The sequence below is a fragment of the Caloenas nicobarica genome, chromosome 4, assembly GCF_036013445.1.
Source record: "Caloenas nicobarica isolate bCalNic1 chromosome 4, bCalNic1.hap1, whole genome shotgun sequence".
Lineage (NCBI taxonomy): Eukaryota > Metazoa > Chordata > Aves > Columbiformes > Columbidae > Caloenas > Caloenas nicobarica.
This window is the reverse complement of record NC_088248.1, coordinates 6,912,845-6,936,704: the sequence shown is the minus strand read 5'-3', so window position 1 is coordinate 6,936,704 and position 23,860 is coordinate 6,912,845. Positions and strand designations below refer to the sequence as shown.

The 23,860-nt window shown below is 37.5% G+C and overlaps 1 protein-coding gene across 3 annotated transcripts in view; it reads left to right on the top strand.

Annotated features, from left to right (window-relative positions):
* TBCK (TBC1 domain containing kinase) overlaps window positions 1-23,860 on the top strand; it is a 101,241-nt gene that overhangs the window by 3,856 nt on the left and 73,525 nt on the right. For all 3 annotated transcript variants that reach the window (XM_065633550.1, XM_065633551.1, XM_065633552.1), the window contains exons 3-4: window positions 1,732-1,966; window positions 4,386-4,458. In XM_065633550.1, coding sequence (XP_065489622.1) covers window positions 1,774-1,966; window positions 4,386-4,458 — 266 coding nt within the window. In that variant the 5' untranslated portion in view covers window positions 1,732-1,773. The remainder of the gene's footprint in view (window positions 1-1,731; window positions 1,967-4,385; window positions 4,459-23,860) is intronic.

Genomic DNA, 23,860 nt, shown 5'->3' with positions numbered 1-23,860 from the left:
AGAGAAGCATTATCTTCCAGATATTTTTTCTGCAGTAAAAATGAAAACATTCATCATCTGAGTAAATATATTGTACACTACATATTTAACTTGTTAGAGACATAATGCATCTTGCTGTTTGGCATAACTTTACTCTCCTTCCTCTCAACTCTGATTGTATTAACTTTTTTTTTTTTGGTAGAGCAATTATTAGAGGACCATTGTGCCAAGCAAGACTATAATTTATTCTCTAACTGAAGACCCTTTTCTTTAGGGTTAATATTTTCTTTCTGAGGCCAGGTAGTTCATTTGGCAGACTTGATATTTTTTACAGGAATGTGGGTCATGTTATAAATACACCGTTAAAGCTTTCCAATTGGAACTCACTGCATGCCAATAAATCCTTGTGTTTGCACTCAGTCCAGTTTATGTCTTTCCAATGGAATATTTTAACTGTATATTGCATTGTTGGCATCCTAAAATAAATCACTTCAAAAAATACTAAATATCCAAGAGATGTGAAAGCATTGTATCTTTACAAATAAGGGTTTCAATGCAAAAATACTACTATAAAAACTCTAACGCTCAGTGCTGTTTTGTATTTATTTTCTCCCTTTTTAAGTTTGATTCCTCAATGCTATGCATTCAAATTGAATATGATGATGTATATTAGAATTTAAATGTACGTATCTCATGTCTGTGTTTTTTCAAGGGAAAAACAACAACAAACAACCCAAACAAACAAACAAAAAACCCAAACAAACACAAGAATGAGAGCAGCAGGTCAATGTTTGCTGAAAGAATGATTAAAAAGTAGCACTCAGCTTCCTTAGTGCTCTGCATAATCTTGTTCTACTTTGTTTTTGTTTCATGAAGCCTCTAAGGTGTTAAAAAATTATCACATCTTGTTTGAAAGAATTATGTTGGTTTTATACTTTAATCTTTTTGTATTATTTCTTTTATGGGCTTGAAATCCTGAGGGTTCTTCCTGTTTTCCTGGAGCAACTGCATATCTGTTTCTGCTCTTAAGAGCTTATAGTTGCGATTCTGTGGCTGACAAGAGAGTTGCGTGTGCTTTCCGCATCAGTGGACTATTTCTGTTGATTGTATGTGCAGATGCCGCCGGACTCTGTGCCATAATGTCTCTGAAGTGAGCTGGATGGTGCTTTTCTGCATAGGCTCATTAATGAAGCTTTTATTGTTCTGCGGCCTCTTGTCCCATGTTAAGTGGAAGTGCTATCTACTTCACCATCACAACTTCTGGACCAGAGCTCACTTAAAAGCAAATAAGATTGGCCTTTTTATCTGTTTGTATACGTAACCTGATATACAAGTATGTGTATGGATTGTCACTAAATCTGGATTTGTGGTCTGCTGATACAAGGTGGTATTTTAGAAGCAGTTTTTTCTGTTTGGTGCCTTTACTGTTTTTTTGATAAATAAACTACTGTATTGCAGTAGTCATCGGAATATTGCCTGTATTAAAGTCCTTACTTGCTCCTAAAAATAGTTTTATTTAATTTTTAAATCTGTGTTTAAAACTATCACTATATTTTAATCTTGAGGTGTAGTGTTTATCATGCAGCAGCACTGTATTATTATTGTGTTCATTACCCAAAAACGTCCCTTTTCCCCATAACAGAGAAAAAAAAAAACATTTTAATTGCATTATTTAGTAAGCACCTAGTAAGCTGAGTCACAGGAATCTATATCTTTTGCAGATAAATTTTTACTCTGTGTTTTCATTTTAAGGAACACTAATTGCTCTGAAGGGCTTAAGATTGCGTGAAGAAGATGTTTCCTTTAAAAGACACTGAGATGGGTGCCTCCACCTTTTTCGCCTCAGCTCTGCCACATGATGTCTGTGGAAGTAACGGCCTTCCTCTGACACCCAACTCCATCAAAATTTTGGGGAGATTTCAAATCCTTAAAACAATCACCCACCCCAGGCTTTGCCAGTACATTGACATTACCCGAGGTAAACATGGTGAGTATGTGTTTAAAAAGGAAATTTTATGTATGGTTACAGTTATATTTTTGTGACAATATATCTAAAGGTGACCGATCAGAATATTGTCTTTATAGCACCAGAAGGTGGCTGTTTTCAGTCTCAAAATGGCTGTATGCCTTTGCTGTGACTGGAAGTACTGGTGCTTTTGTTTTTTCTCTGCAGAGTCAAGGCAGAGGTCAGTTATCTGTCCTCTTTTGTGATATGCTGATGAAAGTTAAGAACTTTCTTCTTTTTATACCTTGCTGCAAAATTCTCATACTTGATTACTGTGCCGTGTCTTTGTGGGGGACGTTGAAATACATGTATTTTTGACGCTGAGCTCCTACACCCATGTTCTAATTTTGTGAACATTTCACGTGATGTTTAGGTTTCTTGTACTTGATTTGCAGTTGTTCTCGTTGTCTCAGTCATCTTGTGTCTTGGCTGCAGGCTTTCCTTATCATTTGTTTTTATTGTAGCTCTTTAAGATCTCTCCCACTAACAACTACTTTATTCTGGTACAGATACGAAATTTTTTTTAGTAACTGTTCTCACACTTATTGTTAGCTCAGATAAGGCTTCAGTTGTTTTTTTTCCTGTTCCAGATGATCTTATTCTGTTGCAAGCTCAACAGGACTACAGCATTTAATTTACGCAAGAAAGCTGCAACATCTGTGACAATTTAAGTGGTTGCCAGCTTTAACTTTTAAGTCAGCAATGTTCACATGTAAAAGTCCATTGTATGTATTTGTTTGAATATCTACAGTAGAACAAGTAATTTTTTTCCCGTTTAGAATGCAATATGATAGGATGTTTCAGATTTTTAGAAAACGAGGGTGTTGCTCACTCCAAATGCTGAAGTATTCCATGGAGCAGGTTCTTTGTATGTTTTCATTTGCTCTCAAACTTGTAAATTTTTCATTTTCTGCAGTCAGGAGATCTAGAAACCTTATTCATTTTCATCTTGGTTTTGCTAGTACCTCTTGAAATAGAAACTGGGATTTTTTTGCAATACAGTTTGGGATGAAAGCTTAAGAAGCAGTAGCTAACATAACATTTATTACATAAAATATATGGTTAAATAGGAAAACATGGCCTTTTTGATAATGACATGAAGGTTTATGAGTGTGTATAAACATGAAGGAGAAAATATCTCTTGATAATTGAAGTAACTTGAAGGATGGCAAATAAAATGTCTAACCATGTAGTCAGGAGACTGTTCTGTTTCTGGTTGTTAGTATAGCAGTTAATAATTTTCAAATAATGTGGCAAATTTTATCATTCTGATACTGACGGAGTTTTTCACTTGTCAATCCTATGCATAGTGATTTAATGTTATGTTTCTTGCAAATGTCACTTTCTACCCTTACAGAGAAATATGAAAGCAGACTAGGAAAACAAAACAAAAAAAATAGATATATGCATTACCTCCAAAAACCCTCAAAAGAGGAATATATAAGTAGTAGAAAAACATTCAAACTGATTTTTTTTTTGTAAAATCAAACTATGTGTAAATCTTTGCTAGTATTATAGAAGGCAATCCCAGAATTTTTTCTTTCAAAGAAAGCTTAAGTCATCCTTTGATTTCAAAGAGGAGAAACAGAGAGTTGAGTAACAAGCATTCCAGCTTTAGTGTGATGACTTGTGTTCCTCAAAGTATTTTCCACCTTTATCTTACTTTGACAGTTAAAGTATGTTTGAAATAGATGAGTTTGATTTGGTTTTGAATCTGAACATTCACTGCTAGCTGTTCTACTAGTAGTGGAAGTAGCAAAGCCTGGCTTCTTTAGGAGTTATTTCACACCCCCACGTAACGTTGTCTTTTCCTATTGCATAATCGGTGTCTTCAGTGCAACAAGTGTTTTGTCTTTTCCTCTGTGTTCAGAGCCAGCCCATCAATCTTCAGAACATGTTGGACCCCTGCAAGTCCTATTGCTTTTTGCTGGGTAACAGGTAGTAGAGCTAGTAATGTGCCAGTTGGCCCCTCAGGAGTGAAACTTCTGTTCTCACTTTGAGTCCCTTTTCTCAAAGCTGGTGTTACTTTGAGTACTCATCCCAGCTACATATTTCTGCAAATTTGTGGATGCTTATCTTCTTTGATACCCCTACTGTTAAGTCAAATCTGACTGACATTACCTGAGAGGTTCAACATTTATAGGAGGTTACTGGATGGATTGACAGTTCTTTGCATGTGGAAACAGGAAAAGATAATCTGCTGTATCTTATAAATTAAAATGGTGTGATATCCAGAAGTTGTACATCTTTAACATTTAATTCTGTGTAATTTTCCATACATAATATGTCAAAACAACATTTGCCAAATATGTAGACTGAGAAGTCTTTATTGCCATTGCCTCATTCCGGTCCTCTTACACGTTTGTGGTTTTGTTGGGTTTTTTTGGTTTTTTTCAATTAGAGAGACTGGTTGTGGCAGCTGAACACTGTGAAAAGAGTCTGGAAGATGTGCTACGAGAAAGAAAGCCAGTCAGGTAAGGTGTCAAGCTAAACCTACATCCACTCACCATAATTTCACATATCATCTGTGGCAAAGTCCCAGACCTTTTTTAAACTTGCACTGGTTTATATAAATTTTATTCTGTTTAAGTTTAACCTGAAGACATTTTTTATCAGATAAACACGAGCCTGAAAGGCGAGTATTTATTGCTGCATGATTCTAAAAGCTAGAAGGGTTATGGGGAACTTGCTTACAACTGAAATATGTTGTAACTCATAAAATCCTGTTTGTCTTGTAACAGTAGTTTTGGGTTATCTTCTTAAAAATAAAATCAGACCTATGACAGGATAAGTGTCTTCTTAAGAATTAATTTGAAGATTGTATGGGTACCAGATGATGAAATACAACCTTTACTAAATAGGACAGGATTTGGTTTTTGTTTTTCATGTGTGGAAATGTATTAATTTATTAACTAGAAAGTGGACAGGATGTCAGATACATATGCCAGGGTGCAAGTGATTTGAATTTGGGTTAGTATAGTCCCTTCAGCAAGGCTTTGGTCAAAACCAAGTCCAAAGGCTGGATGTCAAGAATATTTGCTTTCATATTAGGATGTATGGAATAGTTGAGCTGTATCTTTGAAGAAGCAAATTAACAAAATCCCCATCATTGTTACTAAAAAGCATTAACTGTAATTTTTAAGTCTATCACAATTACCTTTGGAGTAAAGAAGTGGTTTCTTGTCCTAAAGAATATGTAACACATAAGATGTGAAGAGTGTAAAAAGATAAACATTATTTTCATTTGGGATAGCAAGGGATTGTAGGCTAACTGCTTTTTTCCAGAACATGCAAATACATAAATATAAAACATATTTAGATATCTGAAGTCTCTCCATTCTAGTTTTTGAAAATTTTATAGCAAGCATTAGATTTTGTCTCTCTTGATATTCATCCAAGCACAGAGATGATGATTACTCAATAAAACAATGGACAATTTTTTATGTGTCTTCCTGGTTAACAGAGGTTAACATTAGGCATCTCAGGTGGGTTGTGTTTGATAAGATACTATCCAGATAGACTGCCCGTGACTCATCCCAAATTGGATTTGTATAAAGGGAGTAATACTGGATCTGTAGCCTTTTGAGCTTCGCAGCTCCTGAATAGGATGCTAGCTGTGTTGTCTGGCAGCGATAAATCTAAATGCAAAATGCCCTGTGCCTGTGTGTTAGCTTTCTGTGAATTTAAGCTTGTATGACTATGTGTTGCAGAGGACTATAGCTTGAGGAATGTTAGGCAAATATGGCTTCCATTTTTTCTTAAGATAGAGAGAGGTATTTAGGTGTAAAGGGCTTCTCCTGTGTGATATGTATATTAAAGCCCTTCACAGATTTGCACCAGGTTCCTATTGTGCAAAGTTCCAGAAATAGTTAAAGCATCAGAAGCTCTTTTCTTTCCTTTTTCATTCAGTTCCGACACTGTTCTTTGAACATATGTATCTCGGTGTCAGATGAGAAGCAGCCCAGGCCGTCTGGTGCCTCTTGACTGTTTCTGAAAAAGTGTGCATGTAGCTATTTTAATTTGCTTTGAATTGCTTCATACAGTATACTTACTTAGACTTTCTGACAACTTCAGTTGCAATTTAATCCTGCAGCCTTACAATTGCAAGGGGCAAGTTGTCCTTTTCTGAGGGGAAGAAAATTTATATTTCTCTGTCATAATTCTATAAACAAAACTTTCTCAAATATCTTTTGTGGTCTGTATGTGCATCTGTTATGCCTGTCTATGCTAGCCTGTGTTTTGTGGCATCCAGAAATATTTTTGAGACCCTTTTAGATAGTTTGCTAAGGTGTGAAACTTTGTTTTTTTGACATGCTGAGAGAAGTTACTTTGTAACAGTTACCTCAGCTATTATATTTGGGCTGTGGCTCTGTGGAGAGTAGATGCATAAAGCCTGGCTTTATTTTTTCTTCTTGGATTGAGAGAATTAAGTTGTTCTACTATCTGATCTTTCTTTTAATGAGCCAATTGGGATTTCTTCAGGAAGCTGTAACACCTGAGGTATAGGGCTAAAATACAGCCTGTGTGTACATTCGTAGCTTTAAGAGACATTAGTGGTTTTTCTACTGTAAATTACAGCTTTTGCAGTAGTAGCTAAAAGATAAATTATGTTCACTTCAAATGAAGTTTCTTGCAAGAGCGACATTTTCCCTTTAATTCTATTGTTTTAAATGAAAACAGACATTTTTGGTTCTTATTTGAGACCCACAGATTTCTAGAAATAATTTGGATGGATCAGTTCCCAGTTATTGGTTACATGATCTGTCTATATCAATTACCTTTGGAGGGAAGTATTTGGCTTTTTCCATGTATTCTGTTGTATTGGTCAATGATAGCATAGCTGGTTACACATCCGGAGTTGATGTATATGCTATTGCAATTAATTTTATAAACTGTTTATGGAATGTGAGAAGCTGCCCTTCTGGTTTTTAGATTAATTTTCCTTATACTTGCCAGTAACCTAAGTCCTTTGCACCTGTACCACAAGCTGATGTAAAATCAGCAGGAAATCTTCTATTATGTTAGTGCTGAAATTCAAGACATTACATTATGGCCTGTCCATCTTTGCATACATACTGGAAGGCAGGCCATACAGCTGTTTGGTACTTATTTGCAGTTAATCTTTCCTGAAGTCATGCATCAAGTGTAGCATACATTTCTTAATGTATGAATTATATTGAAAAAAGAAACGTAGCCGAGTTCTTTGTTCAATTAACCTGAGCATTTCACCAAGTTTTTGAATTCTAATGAATTGATCGCACATAGGGGCTGAATACTGGAAATAACAGTTTTAACCATTTACCTTATCTGCTCTGTCACAGTGCAGTAAGTTGTTTTACTGAGTATGCCACCAGAATTTTTCTAGAACTTGAATTTATGGTATATTCAATAACTCATTCATTGCCTAACAATACTATGACAGCAGTTTCTAGGAATTACAAAGGTGGTTTGTCGTTGTCCTCAAAGTTAACATGTTCAACTTCCCTTTCAAACAGTGATGCAAATAAGTGTTTGGTAATTTATGGCCAGATTGTCTTCTCCTTTGAATGATGCATATTTGGGATCCTAGAAGGAGCACGTGCTTCTGTTAGAGATCCGTCAGGTAAATTTCAAGAACTCTCAAATGGATGAAAGGAGTTGGCTCTTTGCAATTCTCACTATAGGTAAACAGATGCAGAAATGGAATTTGGTATAGCTCTTTAGTGTTTTCTGTGTTTTATTCAGGGGATAGATATGTAGACATCATAACTTCAATTAATGCTTCTAAGAGTGACATTAATTCCAGTTTTCTTTACTGCGCTTCCACAGGGCATCACAGTAAGAGCAGGGGAGCTCTTGTGGAGTTGTGTGTCACGGGGAACTCAGGCTGCAACTATGGATAAGAGTTTTAGGATAGGATAGAACAAGAATTTTAGGCATTGATGTCCTCTTGTTTTTGCCAGACCAGTCTCCTCCATTGTCCTCTCTGTGAGAGATTGTAGTCTGGGCCATTATTTCCTCTTTGATTATTCCCGCTTTGTTGTCCTCTTTGTTGTTACTATGAGTCAGAGAAAGTATGCACTTAATTTTATTTTATAACAGTCACATTAGTGTAAAATCAGCTCCCTGAAGAATGTACAGGAATCAGTTAAATTTTTAAAGGGATAGGAATGTATGTACATAGTCAAACAAAAATACTAAATACCTGATTTAAGCTCATAATAGTTTACTGCTGTTCAGAGATTTGAAAATGTGTCTCAGTCTGGCTGGCTTCCTTGTGTCTTCTTGCACATGCAAGGATTTTTTTTCTTATGAATGAATTGAAAATAAGTCACACAACATTATGGTGGTAGAAGTTTTGTTCTTCAGTAGTCTGACTTAGGGTAGTTTTCATGTTTGCGGCAGTCAGAATTTTACTAGATTTTTGAAGTTGCTATTTATTTTAGCACGGTTGATACCACAGACCAGAATGTAAGATGTGAATTTGTTTTTAAGGTTCTCCATCTTTTAAACACATTTACAACTATTCCTTTGGGATACCTTTTCCAGACAGCGTTAAAGGAGTTATTTTCTCTGCTCCTGTGTTGTTAGGGTAGGAGTTGTGAGCTTTTCCTTTTGTGTCACGCTTGAAGTGTGTTTCTTCTTTGAAGAAGTTGGTCTGCACTTGTATTCATAATAATAAAAATGCCAGCAAATACTGACATTCAGCAGACATTTGGCACCTACAGTAGAGTTTCTGGATTGGTCTTCAATTTGTGGCTTGGGCAGTCTAAGCCTATTCCTTTCCTCAATAAAATACAGTTGTCATATGTTTTGAAAGTCATGGTTTTGCAAAATTCCCAGTGAACCATCAGAGATACAAGGTATAGTTTGTTATACATGGAACATTTGATGGGAAGCAGACTGTGCAGCTGTTTACTAGTTTGGAGAAAACATGATCTGACTGATTCAGATGAGTGCATTTTATTTGCCTGTATTAAAGAGTTGTCTGCTTACTGATTGGATTAGATTTCTTTATGCCATCCTTGCTGTTAATGTGCTTCTGGCAAACTTGAAGTGCAACTACGGTACAGAAGAGATTATTAGATGGGGGGAAAAGAGCAATTATTGAGTAGCCAGGGATTCTTCAAAAATATTGTAAGACAGGTGCAAGTCATCAAAAGGCTGAAGGTTTTACATGATTTGACTCAAAGAGCTGCATATTGAGCGACTTCAAGGGCTGAGTGTATTCTGCTTTGAATCAAGTCTGTGTTGGAATTTCACATGAGAAATCCATATGTCATAATGAGGCTGCATTTAGCAAGCATAAATGACGAGGCAGTAAAATGAAGTAGTGTTAATAAACAAACTTAGAATTATTTTTTTTTCCTAAGTGTGTGTGAGAGTCTATAGTTTGGGCTTTTAGAGTCTGTAGTTTTGCCTTAGTTTCTTGCCAATGCTTTACTTCCAAAGCTATGATGAAAGATCAGCCATTAGTCCAGACTTGTTTATATATCATTCAATGATGCTTTTCTTCATGTAGGAGTATTTATTTCCATAAGTAATTTGTAGTCTGACTTCAAATCTTCCTACAGCATTCCTTTTAGCATAGGTTGTCTCCTGTGACTGCCTTTCCCCTCACAATGAGAAGACAATTGTTTGGAATGGAAAAGGGATATAGCTTTCATGAGGTAGTCAAGGTGAACATTATTGCTCTTCATGTGTGAGTGACCTTTCTAGGTACAGAACCAAATTCTTTGCTTGTATAAGTTGGCTGCACTGTATGATGGCAGCACAAAGACAGCTTGGAACACATGTCCACGTCTCCCTTACATGTGAAACATAACAGTGAGTGCACATTGTTTCTTATCTTCCTCTCTTCCAGGAAAAAAGAAAGCGGAGGAATCCTACTCTTTGAGATGATAATAGTCTCTGCATCGTGCTATTAAAAAGTAGATATGATAGCTTTATACAACATAAAGTCTGTAGATATGGAAAAAGTGTGTAATTATGTTTCAACCTTTTGCTCTACTGTGCTTCTTCTGTAGTTGCTTGTAGACACTTCATGCAGATTTCCGTGCTAAAAGCAGTATTAAGGATCTTGAGCGGAAGATGAGTTATGCTAAGTTAATTGGGAACAAAAGCAGCGGAGAGTTTTGCATTTTCAGTATCTTGTGAAACAGGATGTTGAGGTTCTCTCGAACAGACCAGACGCAATCCTCAGCAGGAGGGTGGCTTCATTCTGCTGAGAGATTTCTACACAGAGCTGTGTAAGGATCAGTGTTAAAATTCCATTCTGCATAAATAAGCAAACTACTACTAATGAGCTAATGGCTGAAAAACCAAATGTCAAATTTGTACTGTGCAAATCTAACTGGATTTAAGCCACATCATTAATCTTAATGTTGATTTATTATAGTTGTGTTTAGAATAAAATTGTCTGTAGATTTGCAAGAACAAGATGTGGTTAGTAGATGGTTATTCTAACTTAATACAGTGTTTGGCACTTCATCCTGCTTTTAGGAAGGAAAAAAGTCAGAGCTAACACTCATTAAACTTGCTATACAGTGTGTACTTCTAAAAACAGATTGTATTTTTAAAGAGCACGTTCTTCCATTTGGAACTACTGAGCAATGTCTTAAGGGGGGCTCTTGTCATTAATTAGGGATCAGACGGCCAGTCTATTTAGATGCATTGATATGCTTGCAAACATCTCTAACGTCATTGTGGTTTGAGATAATTTCTTCTGTACATATGGATGTTCTCTCCTTGGGCTCAAGCTCCTTATTTTACAGTGCACACAGACCCAGACTTGTGCCTTCACTCCAAGCCAACTGCTTTCCTACCTAGAAGCTGCATTAGTCCCATACTGTCCCTACATCAGTGTTGTGCCAACCTTGAAATTATAGATTTACAGAACATAATGTTACAGGAAACATTGTATAGCATCTTTTTCCCCACCCTGCAATTTTGTGGGCACCATGTCATGAGGACAGCACTAAGGTGATTAAGTTGCTGGACTCCTGAACCAAAAGGACCTTCAGATGGCCAGATACATGTGCTGACAGAAGGAACTTGGATTGGGATTCAATATATGCATTTATGCATGGGTTTACAGCTAGGTAGATACCAGGGAATTGGAGACTGCTGTGATAGGAGTGTTTAGAAGGCTGGCAGATCAGGCTAGTTGTAAGGTTTAAAACTGTTAATTTCATTCATTAACAGCACAGACCTTGCTAAAGGTAAACTCATGCACATTATTAATCTCCACTGCATACACAAAATTGTTAGTCTTTAACACATATTGTAAATTAGCTCTGAGTATACAATACCATGGAGCTGGTGCTGTACAGTTAACAGTGGTAGCTGTAATCAGGCTTGAGAGCTTAGTAAGTGAAGTAAGAACTGGTGTGGACTGACCTTTCTTCTACTGTTATCTAATGCCTGATATTTTTATGTTATCACCACTCTGCAGCCCCCACAAGGGGTGGTCTCTTGTACACCCAGCAGGGCTTCTTTTGGTTTATGTTTTGCCAGTTATCCTCCCTGTGTATTTGGGAGTATGTCCTGCATGTTTACAGTCTGCCTCTCCTTGTGCTTTTGTCTGGCAACTTTTGTTGTGTGGTTTTCTCCTACATGCAACTATATCCATCTCTATTTGCCCCTTTGGTGATCACATCTGTCATATCACTTTCAGGGAAGCTTGGTATTAATTATATGCTGATTAATACATTCCTAATTTATAGTTACAGGCATCTGCGTTGGCTACACTTAAGTTTATTGTTACCTCTCTTGATAGGTGTTTCCTGCTTGTTGTGATGACACATACTGGGATATAGATCAAAGCGATGGGCTTCTAATTCCTTTTGGAATACTGGTTGTTAGCTATGAAATTCCTAACAGCACCATTGCTTATTGGCCTAGTTGCAAAGTCCCTTTGATCACCTGCACTTGCAGACTGTTCTTCTCTTGGAACTTTCTGTTCTGTTTCACTTTTGAATAGCATCTGTACTGTTGATACAGGGATCCAGATTTTTTGAGCCAACTACTAAAGTGTACCTAAGTATGGCTTTTAACCTTAGATATTTAGAATTTTTTGTTTGTTAAAACAACACTGTTGCAAAGTCTACTGATTTACAGGAAATGCCTGGTTTTAGGAGAAGAACTGTGCACTGTTGCAATTTTTGTTCATAGCTTTAAAAATTCTGTTGCACCTTTATAAAATGCGGGAGAGGTCAGAGTGTTAATTAGGATTGTGGCTTGTTGCTAATGCTTAATCCTCTGATGCAGAGATGCCTAAAGTGCAGTCTTTTTCTCAAAGGCTGAGAAATTTGTAGAGAGATTGCTTTTGTGTGGTTTTACGAAGTTCTAGGTGCTTTTCCTGCTGGTAACTCATAAAAAAGAAAGCACGTTCAGTTGTCGTTCCTACTAATATCTGTACTTAGTGGATATAGTGGTTATATTTGTTTCTTTGAAATGACTTTCCTTTTTTTTTAATGTAATTTATTTTTTTTTTTAAAGTGAATTATCTTCTAGTCTTAAATCTGCAGCGACTCTATCAAGAAGTAGCCAACAGGACTGCTGTGGTCCTTTTTTTTTTTTAAATAACTGGCAGTGCTTCACAGAACTGGAGAAATGAATAACAAAAAGTCAATCCTGTCTGGCTGCAAGGACAGCATTACTTACTGTTAGCTAGTCAGGATTTCCAGATCTGTCAGTTCAGTTTGTACTGCCACACAGCTGCAGTAATGTGAACTGCATTAATAGCTGCACTTTATTTTCAGCTTTTCTTTTGAAAGATTTCATTTATCAAATTCTTCATGAGATTTTTCTAATTCACGTGGGGTACCACAGGAAGAATGAGAGAATTCGTGTACTTGTATAATGAAGTTAGGGACCCATCACTTCTGTTGCAGTGGGAAGAAGAAAGTAAGCATGGCTAACGTTAAGCAAAACTCTATTCTCATGCCATAGATACAAGTCTTCCTTAACATAAAGTAAAATATGCAGTTGTCCCTTGTAACCTTAAATGGGAGAAAGCACCCCTATGATCTTACAGTGTCTGCTCAATACCTGGCCCTCAGTTGCAGTAGGGCAAGAGTCCTCTGCCCTGAGAGGCCAACCACGTGTTTTCCCTGGTGGGAGAAGCTGTGGACAGCTGCAGCTCAGACTTCTGCCCCTACTTGTGCCCTCCTGGTGCTGCAGGTAGGAGGGAGCTCCCGCAGGTAGGAAGGAGCTCCTGCAGGGAGTGCTGGCTGAGGTGGGCAGCTGGCTTGGTCACAGGGACAGTCTCTAGGCTGGCTGTGCTCCCCTTGGCCCACAGTGCTAGAGTATCTTTATGGAAACCAGGAGCACAGGTTACCTCAGGACAGGATGAGGTAAAAAAAACCTTGGATGACCTGTACTAAGAGAAGGGACCTTTCTCAGGCTATGCCTGTATTAGCAAGTAATGTGATCCAGCAGGAACAGATGTGTAAAGCAAAGTGTGCCATACATCTTTTAAGGGTGCCAAGTCCATATAGCTCCAGTCTGCTCTGAACCAAATGCCCATTAGCAGCCCAAAGGCAATAGGCTGGTTCTGGATCCTGCGTTCTGGTTCATATAAAAGGGATCCAGTTTGTGTGCTCTGAAACCACTCTGAATCAAGCATGGTAGGAGGAACTGATCGGGAGGGCATGCTTTAAAGGTACGCTCTGATCTGAACTTAGGTCTTAATGTAGAACTCCTAAAGTTGCTTTGATCTCTCTGTTGCGAACACAAAACTCTAGGTTGCTGTTCTCATTTATTTAACTTAAATAAAACTCAGTTTTGCATAAGCTGCAGAAAAGCTGTGAGCTGGTCCTACATAAGCAGCTTATGTATCCCCTTTGCTGATTATCAATGTAACCTGTAAGTAGAGTCAAGTCTCTACCCTTTTCATCTTAGTTTCTCAGAATTCCTGACAGATATCATTATTTTTCCAAAGATGGAATGCTTACTGTTTCAGTGCAGAGTGAAACAAGGGAAGCTACAAGTTGTGGGATATAGTTCTTGCTTTACTTTATATTCATAGAATTAGAGGTAAGATGCTGTAAGAAGATGAGGATAGTTGGTTCTTGGATGAATTTTTGTGTTTGCTTGTACTTTTGAGGAAAAAAAAAATATTTTTCTCTGTATGTCCTCAGTAATCTCTACACATTCTTTAGTTTTAAACAGAGCACCTGTGAGGTTTCTCACTTTTGTGTTCTGAGCCACTGTAGTGAGATGGTATAACATTAATAGCCCTCATGCATATTCTTAAAATTCTGAACACTTGTGTTATTTTCTTGACCGTTAGCTACCCTAGAAAACCTTTTCATATGTGTGTGTTTGGTTTTTTTAACAGAAAGATAATTCCTATTTTCAATGCAGGCTTCCTTCTCCTCGCCTGAGGATTCTTGAGCGATAGTCACAAGATCATCTTTAATCTCTGAAGGAAATATTCCTTGGCTGCTTTTTGCACTAAATTATGTGTGTGCAAGAAGACCATTCTGCTCAGAGAAGCTAAATTCTTAGGGGAGCTCAGTTCTCTGGCTTTTAAGTCTTTGAAGAAGAGGAGCTCTGGCTTTTCATGCTCTGAGTGCTTTGAGAATTCTTTTAACTTCTCCTGTACTGGAGTGTGATTTTTGGACCTTTTTTTTTTTTTTTTACTTCTCAAACAAAGGGAAAAAAAATCTTGGGTTTATTCAGAAGCAGAAGGTGTGATGTTGAGAATCCCATTATTACTAACATTTTCTTTCTTAATCACATTCCACAGTAATTCATAATACATAATCTCTGCATTCAGGCAGTATTTTAATGGTTGGGAGCCCCTCGCTTTGGTTGCCTGAGTATGAAGGCGGGATTTCCAGAAGCTCATCTATTTTATTCTCTTCCAGCATAGTGAAGAGTGGCACATCTATCCAAGCTGAGAGAGGTTCAAAGATAAGGAAGACACTGGATTATGCAGTACCTGCTTGCTCTGTGATTAATTTATATTTGGCTTCCAGACATACCTGAAGTTTGCAAGTTTATGATAAAATATAAAAGCAGACATGTGAATTCTTTCCTCTCTGCTATCAGTAATAATTTGTAGTCTCCAGAAGCAGTCATTCAGGTTTAAAACTCAGTAAAGGAAATCTAGGCCTTGGGTTCAAGGTTGTTTTTTTTTAATTATTGTTTTAACTCTCCAGACGCTTTGGTCTTCAGAGATCTGCAGACTTAATATGATGACAATGAAAAATGAGATGAGCATTGGAGACGTGTTTCTTTCCTATACTTGGGCTATCGTTACCATTCGGTGCCTTTCTGCACAAAATTTCCGTCAAATCCTGAGCAGACAACGTTATTTTGATTTAATTTTCTATTGATTTCTGGAATGTCATTTTTCTTCTGCTCTTGTAATTTTATCAAAGATGATAAACAACTGGTATAAGCCAACTTCAGCTGTTTTGCCAGAGTGGCATTTACAAAAGTAATAACATACTGGGGTTTTTTTAAATGGAGAAAAAAATGTTTAGCACTGTAAACCACTGTTACAGTGCTCTATGTATGCTGCACAAATACATATTCTTATAAGCAGAGAAACTAATGTGCGAACTATTGGCTTAAGGAAAATATTGATTTTTTTTTTTTTTTTTTTTTTAAGAGAATGCTTAAAGCAGACTTGGAATTCTGTGGATATTCCCCAATTCGTTTATTTCAATGCATACATTTGCTCTAAATCAAGGACTATATAATATAGAAGTGAAAGCCCCTGCTGAAAGACTCAACCAACAGCATTGTTTCCAAATGAGATATCTTTAACTTTTTCTTCTTGTGAATAATGTCACTCCAAGCAAAAACTTCTTAGAAAGCTTCCTCTTAGTAGTGATATCTCAAAATGTAATGATTCCTCTGCTCACAGTTGAAAGTGTGACAAGACTTTTAGTCTTGTAATGACACTGTTGCAGAGTTGCTCCTAAGAGCAAATGTCGATTATGACCCAGTCCTCATCAGAATGAAAACTTCAAAATGTTGCTGTCTTGGTGTTTGCTTCTGACGGAATCTTGCTGGGATGCTCATCTTTGTAGCGAAGAATCTTCAGCCTTACTAAAACCACGGTTATTTTATAAAGTGGATATAGTGTTACAGCTTATGAGGCTTGAGTTCTGTCTGGTTAAAGCCAGTGGTGGCAGGAGAAGAATCCTCTGCCATCCTGTTGAGCAAAGCCTCAATGGCATAGCACTTCAGGGCAAAAAGGGGCTGCTTTGCTATCCGAAAATAACGTACCTAAAGCACATGAACATTTGTTTTATTAGGACAGTGCTTCAAATGTACCGTCTAAGGTGGCCCATTGATACATTCTTTCATGTGTACGTGGCTGTGCCTTTGATTAAGGAAATGTTTTCCTTCTGGCCTTGGTGTATAGAGGGAAGCTGCACTGAGTTAACTGTAGCAGAATAAAGCAGTTCTGATAATATCCTCCCACCCCGCTTCGCTTTTTTTCCTGGCAAAGACCATACTAGCGAACTCTGTGCGATATTCCCTGTTTTCTTAACGGGAGGAGGCAGAAAAGCAGTGATGAAATTAATCAGCAGTATCCTGTCAGCAAACCTTTGAAAAGAAGTAATTTTGGGTGACTTATGGAAGTAGTAGAGACTTGCTGACTTTACAGAATTGCTGCTGAACAAGCAGATGGTACTGTTTATTTTAAGTATAGTATTGAAAGCTTTGATTAACTTTCAGAGGTTCATTGAGTGGACTAACAACACAGGATGGGCAGTTTTGGTTAATTACTATTATTTCTGATACCTCTGTTGGTTCAAGTAGAAATTAATGCCTGTACATTTTTGTTTCTCAGTGTGGATTCAGCAATCATTAAAGATATCACCTGACTATAAACAGGGAGAATGGAAATCATAGTTTCTAAGACCTTTATAGTGAATGATGGTGATGATTATAAAAATGATTTTATTATGTTCTTTATTATGTTCTTATGTTCTTTAAACATGCTTGAGGTCAATATAGTGTTTCCATAATTGACATAAGGTCATCACTTATACTTAAAAATTATACTTTAAAACAAAAACCAAACTTATATTACATTATGTAATTGAGAATACATAATGTAATGTAAGCTTATTTTTTAAAATGTGGTGGGTTTTTTTTCCTATATCATTAATATACTTTTTGAGGGAAAAATGTGGAAGTATCGTGTTCTGTAAATTTAGTCTAATTGAAGTAATCGTTTTAAGTTAGTCTCAAAACATATGTTCTGGTAGAAAAGAATAATACGCCAGATTATGTTCTTGTAAGTGAATTCTGGGTACAGATCTCCAGCTCAAAATACATTTTTGTGTAGAGGGTGCATTGACTGATACCTGGATTTGACAGTCTAACATGCCGACTTCAGCTATTGGAAACAATGTCTTCACAGCATGTGTGAAGCATACAGATGAAGGAGAACTTCACCTTTTGATCATTGGTTTGAAGGGAGATTGCAAGGATTTGACTCTTACAACAGCTGTGCTCTCAGATATGAAGGGATTCCAGATATCCACAGCCTTCTGCTTGTCTGGAAGTTGGCTAGCGTGTGTTAACTGAATCATAGCTTTCCTGGTGTAAAAGTGATAGCAAAACAACAAGTATACTTCATCTTTGCTGTTATGTTCCTCAGAGTTTTATTGTAGGAAAAGGAAACAGATTTTTCTCAACTAATTCAACTTCCCTACATTGCAAAAATCCTGAATCTGTCGAGTGCATCAACAAAATTTCTCAGCGGTGCGATGCCGCGATGAGCTAGGTGAAGAGTAGCTGGCTGAGGGATAATGAAAATGTTTCGTGAAGCACCTTTTTTTGGTGCTTGATACCCACTTTCCCAAGTCTGTAACCACCTTTTATACCGCCACATATGCTGAATGGATGTGCCGTCACTAGTGAGTTACAGCAATCACATGGACTTTGAAATGCACAGTATTATCTTTCTGTAATTTTTTACTGCCAAGTCAGTGTTGCCAACTCTTGCCATTGTATCGTAACTGTAATTTTGTGGGTTTTAAAATGCCAGGTTAGTACAGTTTGATCACTTAGATGTGATTACTTCAGAATATTTTATCTGTGAGAGAAAAATCTTACCTATGTAGCTGTAACCATGAGCTTTTGTAATCCTTCCTACCCCCTCCTTGTAGTAGTAGAACTATTCTTTTGTGAAGTCAGCCTCGTGAATGTGTGGACCTGGTATCTTCTTTTTTATTATTATTTATGTGTCATTCTGAATTGGGCATCTACCTTTTCTAATGGAGGCCATGATATTAAGTTGTTGGTTTTATTTTCCTGACAAAGGTTATGGTGAAGAATCCAAACCTATGATTTAGTTTACCTTTGACTCTCTGAACTGAGATAATGGAGACTGATCTTTGCTAGGTCTATTCTTCTTTCTGTCATCTATTTTCTGTTCAAACCTGTAAAATTACGTGTTTAAGCCCGAAAAGATTGTTAGTATGTAAGAATTGTGACAGAGCAGGATTTGGGAAGCAAGCAAAGTTTGCTTGCTACAAAAGTCACTTTTAGATTTCTTAGGGATTTAAGTGTCTTCCAAAGCATGGGCTCTGAGCCAGACACTGATCTGTAGTTGCCAGCTGGCATTTCAGCATGCAAAAAGCAATTGTTTTTCAGAGACATATTTTACTTTAACACAGTGGAAAGTAAGAAAATAGGCACTACCTACTGTGTGACCATTCATCACGCATCTTTAGAAGTCACTTTTCCTTCAATGATTGTGTGGTTTAAGGCTCTGGTAATACTGCTACTTGGAGACCTGACTTCAATTGATCTTAATTCTGCGCCTACATTTTACCAGTTCGCTCCTTTTGGAGATGGACAGTAGAATGTGAGATGTGTTGTTTCCTTTAATGAAAAGTTGGCAATGTGATGTTTGGTACATGTATCTAATGCTATTGAAGTTAAATTCTTTATTCTATATTTTGGGGTCATTGTCTTGGTTTTCATCCTGTTAATTCATGTTCTCTTCTTGACACCTGTGCATCTAGTTCTGTTGTGTTAGTTATCTCAGAACATATAGTCTGTGATAAGAATGCGGATTCTGTGATCTGGTTTTAAATGAAGGCTACTTCACCTAATCTTTACATGTGATGATTTAAGTTTTGTTTATTTCATTGCACTTTTTGGTCCAATGCAATGTATCAGTATTATACCTGAGAAGTTGAACAGTGGCAAGATCAAAATCTGGGAATGTGCATGTGCCTTTTGTCTTTTGTGCGTAAACCAGATGGCACTAGAGGTTTCATTGAGACAGTGCTTTATAAGGTGTGCTTGCTTTTCCAAAGGACTGTTCATTTGCTCCCCCAATTTATGGGACGAATACTGCATGTCTTAAAGGAATTCAAGGTGAGATGTTTAAACTTTTTGCTTTATGAGGAGCAGATACACTTAAATCAGTCAGAGTGATAATGATCTGAAAAATCACCTGTCTATTAAAAATCTTTGTGTGCAATCTGCTCTGTATATGAAGTTGTTCTTTATCTGTGTCTTCATCCATTGTTTTATGGACTTTTTTATCATGCATTACAAGTTGAGACCTTCATAAAAATGTGACATCGTTTCTGTTGCTTTTAAAGTCATGCTTGCATCTTAGAACTTTAAAGGAGGAATGAAAGGACTTCTTGAGTTTCCTCAGATGAGCAATATGAACTTGTTGAAGATATCCTGTGTGAAATACCTCTGTGCGTGAGCTAGAGACTTCCTCAGGACTCTGCCTATAAAATTCATTCTTTTGTCTTGTATTCTCTGCTTGTTGCATTCCCTTCCAGTTCATTTCATTCGGATAATGTGAATGCATTTCCAAGTAAATTGGCAGTGTTTACAGTCTTGGTCCCTAGTGCCATTTTTTAATCAAACACATAATAAAGTGCTAAATAAACCATTCCCACCTGCATCAAACTCTTTATGTTCTGCATAGGGTATTTTGTAATTTATTTACCCAGGAAGACCCAATTTATCTGCACATCTGGTTTTCAACCCAGTCCTGCTTTTTATCCAGTTTTCCAGCTGGTTGATTGAGGCATAAGGAGGTCAGATGGCTTTCTTGAGGTAGTGTAGTGGTTGTCTCAGCTGGGATTATACCCAAACTTCATCCATTGCTGTAACCACTTGGCCACACCACTCCTACCCAGTCTGTCTGCATTGTTGGCGGTAATGGAACTAACTGCAAATGTCATTTTCTTTGGTTTATAGTTTTACTCGTCTTGAAATATTGTCGCTTTTATGAGGTCAGAAACATTACATCTGTTCACAACCTGATTCCGTTCCACTTTGAACAGACACAATTTTTTGTGATGAATCTCCTTCCTGAATTCCAAATGTGCATTGGTTTCCCAGGTTCTGGGGTAGTGATTGATGACAGTGCTGGTTTGTGTTGCTCTGGTGTGCATCCTCAGGGCAGACCCTGTCTGACACTCCTCTTTAGAAGAGGAACTCGTGTTTTTGCTCCTGTGTGTCAGTGCCATAAGCTTCTTAAGATTCCTGGTTGCCGAGATTCTTGTCCTCTAGATTTTACTTGTTTACAGCAATAATACAACACTAGACCGAGATGTACAAGTTTGATAAAGGACTTAACATGTTAAGTGTGCGTTTCCATGTGTGTACCCATGAGTTGCAAGTCTGAGGAAAGAAATTCTGGAACATGTTATCATCAGCATAGTCTTATCCTGCTTGGTCTTGCTCTGCCTTCCTGAGGGGATTCAAAGTATTTCTAGTTCCAGTTTTTGTTATCAATTTCCTCTTGCTTTGAGTTGCCACTGCACTGATCTACATATGCCACACTAATCTACATATATGTCTTGAGTAGGCAGAAAAATTACAGGCCCGTCCATGGTTAAGTAGATTATGAAACTTCCAGTGGGGCCTGTGTTCGTTTCACTAGATAAAACGCTCTTATTCAAAATAGTCCATTAAGTATTGATTGCACCATCTGTACTTTCCAGGTACAGCTTTCTTCCTTCTACAAAATGGATTAAGTACTCCATGTTGACTGCTACAATAGCAGAAAAGCAAGTGAAATTTACAACTGGCCATAACCAGTTAAAAATACCATCAATGCATTTGTAACTACCAGAAATACTTATGCTCTCCCCAAGATTTTACTGCAGCCTCCACTTTGCCTCCAGCCCCAGTTCTCCTTGCTCCTGTGCTGCTGTACAGGTATATTTATGTGTTCTAGCTAACTACACGATAATAGCTACAGCTACCTGGATCAAAATCATCAAAAGGGGAGATTGGTTTGTCTAGGAGAAGGTAGGACTAGAGACAGGATGCAGGCAGGAAGATCTTTTGAGATACCTGATTACTCTTTCATGTTAAACTAGTATCCTGCATCACCAAAGAAGAATGGACAACATGTATTTCCAGTTAATGCAATTCTGCTAAAGATGATGGATCCCCTGAGTTCATGTGCAGATTGGCATTAATTTTCCTCTAAACCGGAGGAAAATAAACTTGTGTGAACCTGTAACTTCCATGACAATGGCATGAATGCTGAAATTCTCTCTCTTCATTGTTTCTTCTCATGTTGGACTTCTTCTATTCCAACAGTTTAATAGGTCAAGTCTCGTGACCCCACCCATCTCCATTTTCCAACTGGATGATTTACAGTCCTCTTGTTTTACCTATTCAAGATGTTATGCATCAAGTAGTTTTTATTTTCCCTTCAGCAGTTTGTGGTATATGCAGGGACTACTGCTGCTGGCTGTGAAATGCATTTTTTCCAAAATCACTTCTTACTCTGGTGTTAAGCAGTTGTTTTCTTTTCTTGAAACTGAAATTTAAAGTTGGCTTTCTGGAAGTTAGAGCGACAGACCACCATGAAGAGATAAAAGAGTAATGAGATCTTACCAACAGAATACTTGATGTCTGTGAATTTCTGCAGTAACTCATGGGTCATATTCTGTGAACATGAATGAAAGAATATAAGAAAGAATAACTGATATCCTGTTAAAAGAGCTGTTGAGGCTTGCAGGGATTACTTTGTGTTCTGACATTATCAGATGTGATGCTCAGGAGCCAAACTTTTTGTTTGTTTCTTTTACCCAGATGCAAGCTTGAATTAAAGAGGTTGGAAGCCAGGAGAATATCAGGGAACATTTGCATTTGCTTGCTCTGTTTTCCCTCTCTCCTTGGCATCTGCCTGTCTTCGGTTTTGGAAACAGGATACTGGTCTCAAATAGTTTTTGGTCTGACCTAGTATGACCATTTGTAGGGTTTGAAGACCAGTAATTTTACCTAAAATGTAAAGAATCAGTTGCAGAAAGTAGTTTGCTCCTAGAGCATCCTATCTTGGAGTCCAGCTTCCTACTTTTACAAGCAGCTGAATTATTGTTCCAGTTAATGATCAGAAATAATAAGTTAATAAATAACCATTCAAACTGAATAAAACATAGGTAATGTTGTTGTTTGGGGTTTGTGTTTTGTTTGTTTGTGGAGGGTTTTTTGTAGGTTTTTTGTTTGTTTTAAATTCAGAACCCCACCTTTCTGTCAAACTTTCTAATTTCTGAATGTGTTTCCAGCCTTTTTTATTTGGTCTTCTGCTTATGTTGACCTATGGCTTGGGCAATTCCCCCTGGATGTTTTTTCCCCAGGTACTGCTCTGTCACTACTGGGTGAGTATACTCACTCTTAGCTCTCCATTCCACTATTTTAGGGGCTTATTTTCTTTACTTGGTTCATGATAAAACCTTCTTTACCCCTCTCTCTGTTTGTTAATATCTGCTTCTTTTGGAGAAAGGTAAGACTCTCATTATGCTAGTTTCTTTTGGAACAATTTCCCCTTTCATCCTGTCCCAGAAGCCGTTCTCAGTCAGATGTAAGATTTCAGTGAGTGTACTAAGAAGAATCTTTTTTTTTTTTCTCTGCCTGGTTAAAAAATGACAAAAGTGTCCTAAGCAATCAGATTATTTCATCAGTGGGTTTGCAGCACCACAAGAGATTGAAACTCCACTAAAACATCTGTTTCCTGACAGGTTAGGTTCATTATTCTTGAAGTAAACTTCCAGAAAACAGCTTTGTGGCCTTACCAGTAAGAATTCAACAGGCTGGAGATCAGGCTGACTGCTAAGTGGAAAAGTTAATGGTTTTTGTGAAGGCACAATGCAGCCACCTGTGTACTATTACAGTGTGGAAATTAGTCATTTGTCTGGTATAGCTTTTGGTCTGCAAAATTCTGGAGGTAATAAAACAATCCTCATTTTTGTGGGTTTTTAAGTCATCTTCCCTTCTCCCTCCACCCACAAATGCCACGCACATGCCTCTCTTAACCATGCTGGCTTTGTACTGCTGGCAGAACTTGCTCATATCAACTTGCTATTGGTTTTAGTCCTTATATTATTTTAATTCTTCATTTCTAGAATGAAGGAACATAAAATGGCCCCTTCTTCTTTCTTCTTCTCCAAACCAGGAAAAAAACAGACAATCATTAAATCCAACAGGTTTGATTTTACATCAGTGTGCAATCCTTTCACTTGAAGAAAACTCCTTTTCAAAAGCCTAGTGAAATAGACTACAGGTGGGTAGATTTCTTGGTATGCAGACTGAAGGTTAAAATGGAGCCAGGTCCTTGAAAATGTGCTGGCAGTTGTAGAGAGATGATGCCTTTTTTTTGCTGTGAAGTGTTCCTTTTGCAGAGAAACTCCTGTTTCTTCTCTCTTTCTCCTGTTGAGGGAAAGGAAAAGAGCCTTAAAGCTTTGTCTTGTTAGGAGATCTGGTAAGCCGAAGATAAGTAGTGCCCTTTCGGATCTGCCAGTTTTGAAGTGCATCTCGCTTTTGTGTTTTCACTTACTGCCTCCTCCTGTATCTGCCTTGAGCAGTGGAATGATTTGCTTCACAACAGTTTCAAGTCACAACCATGATGATCAGCTACTGAGATGAACA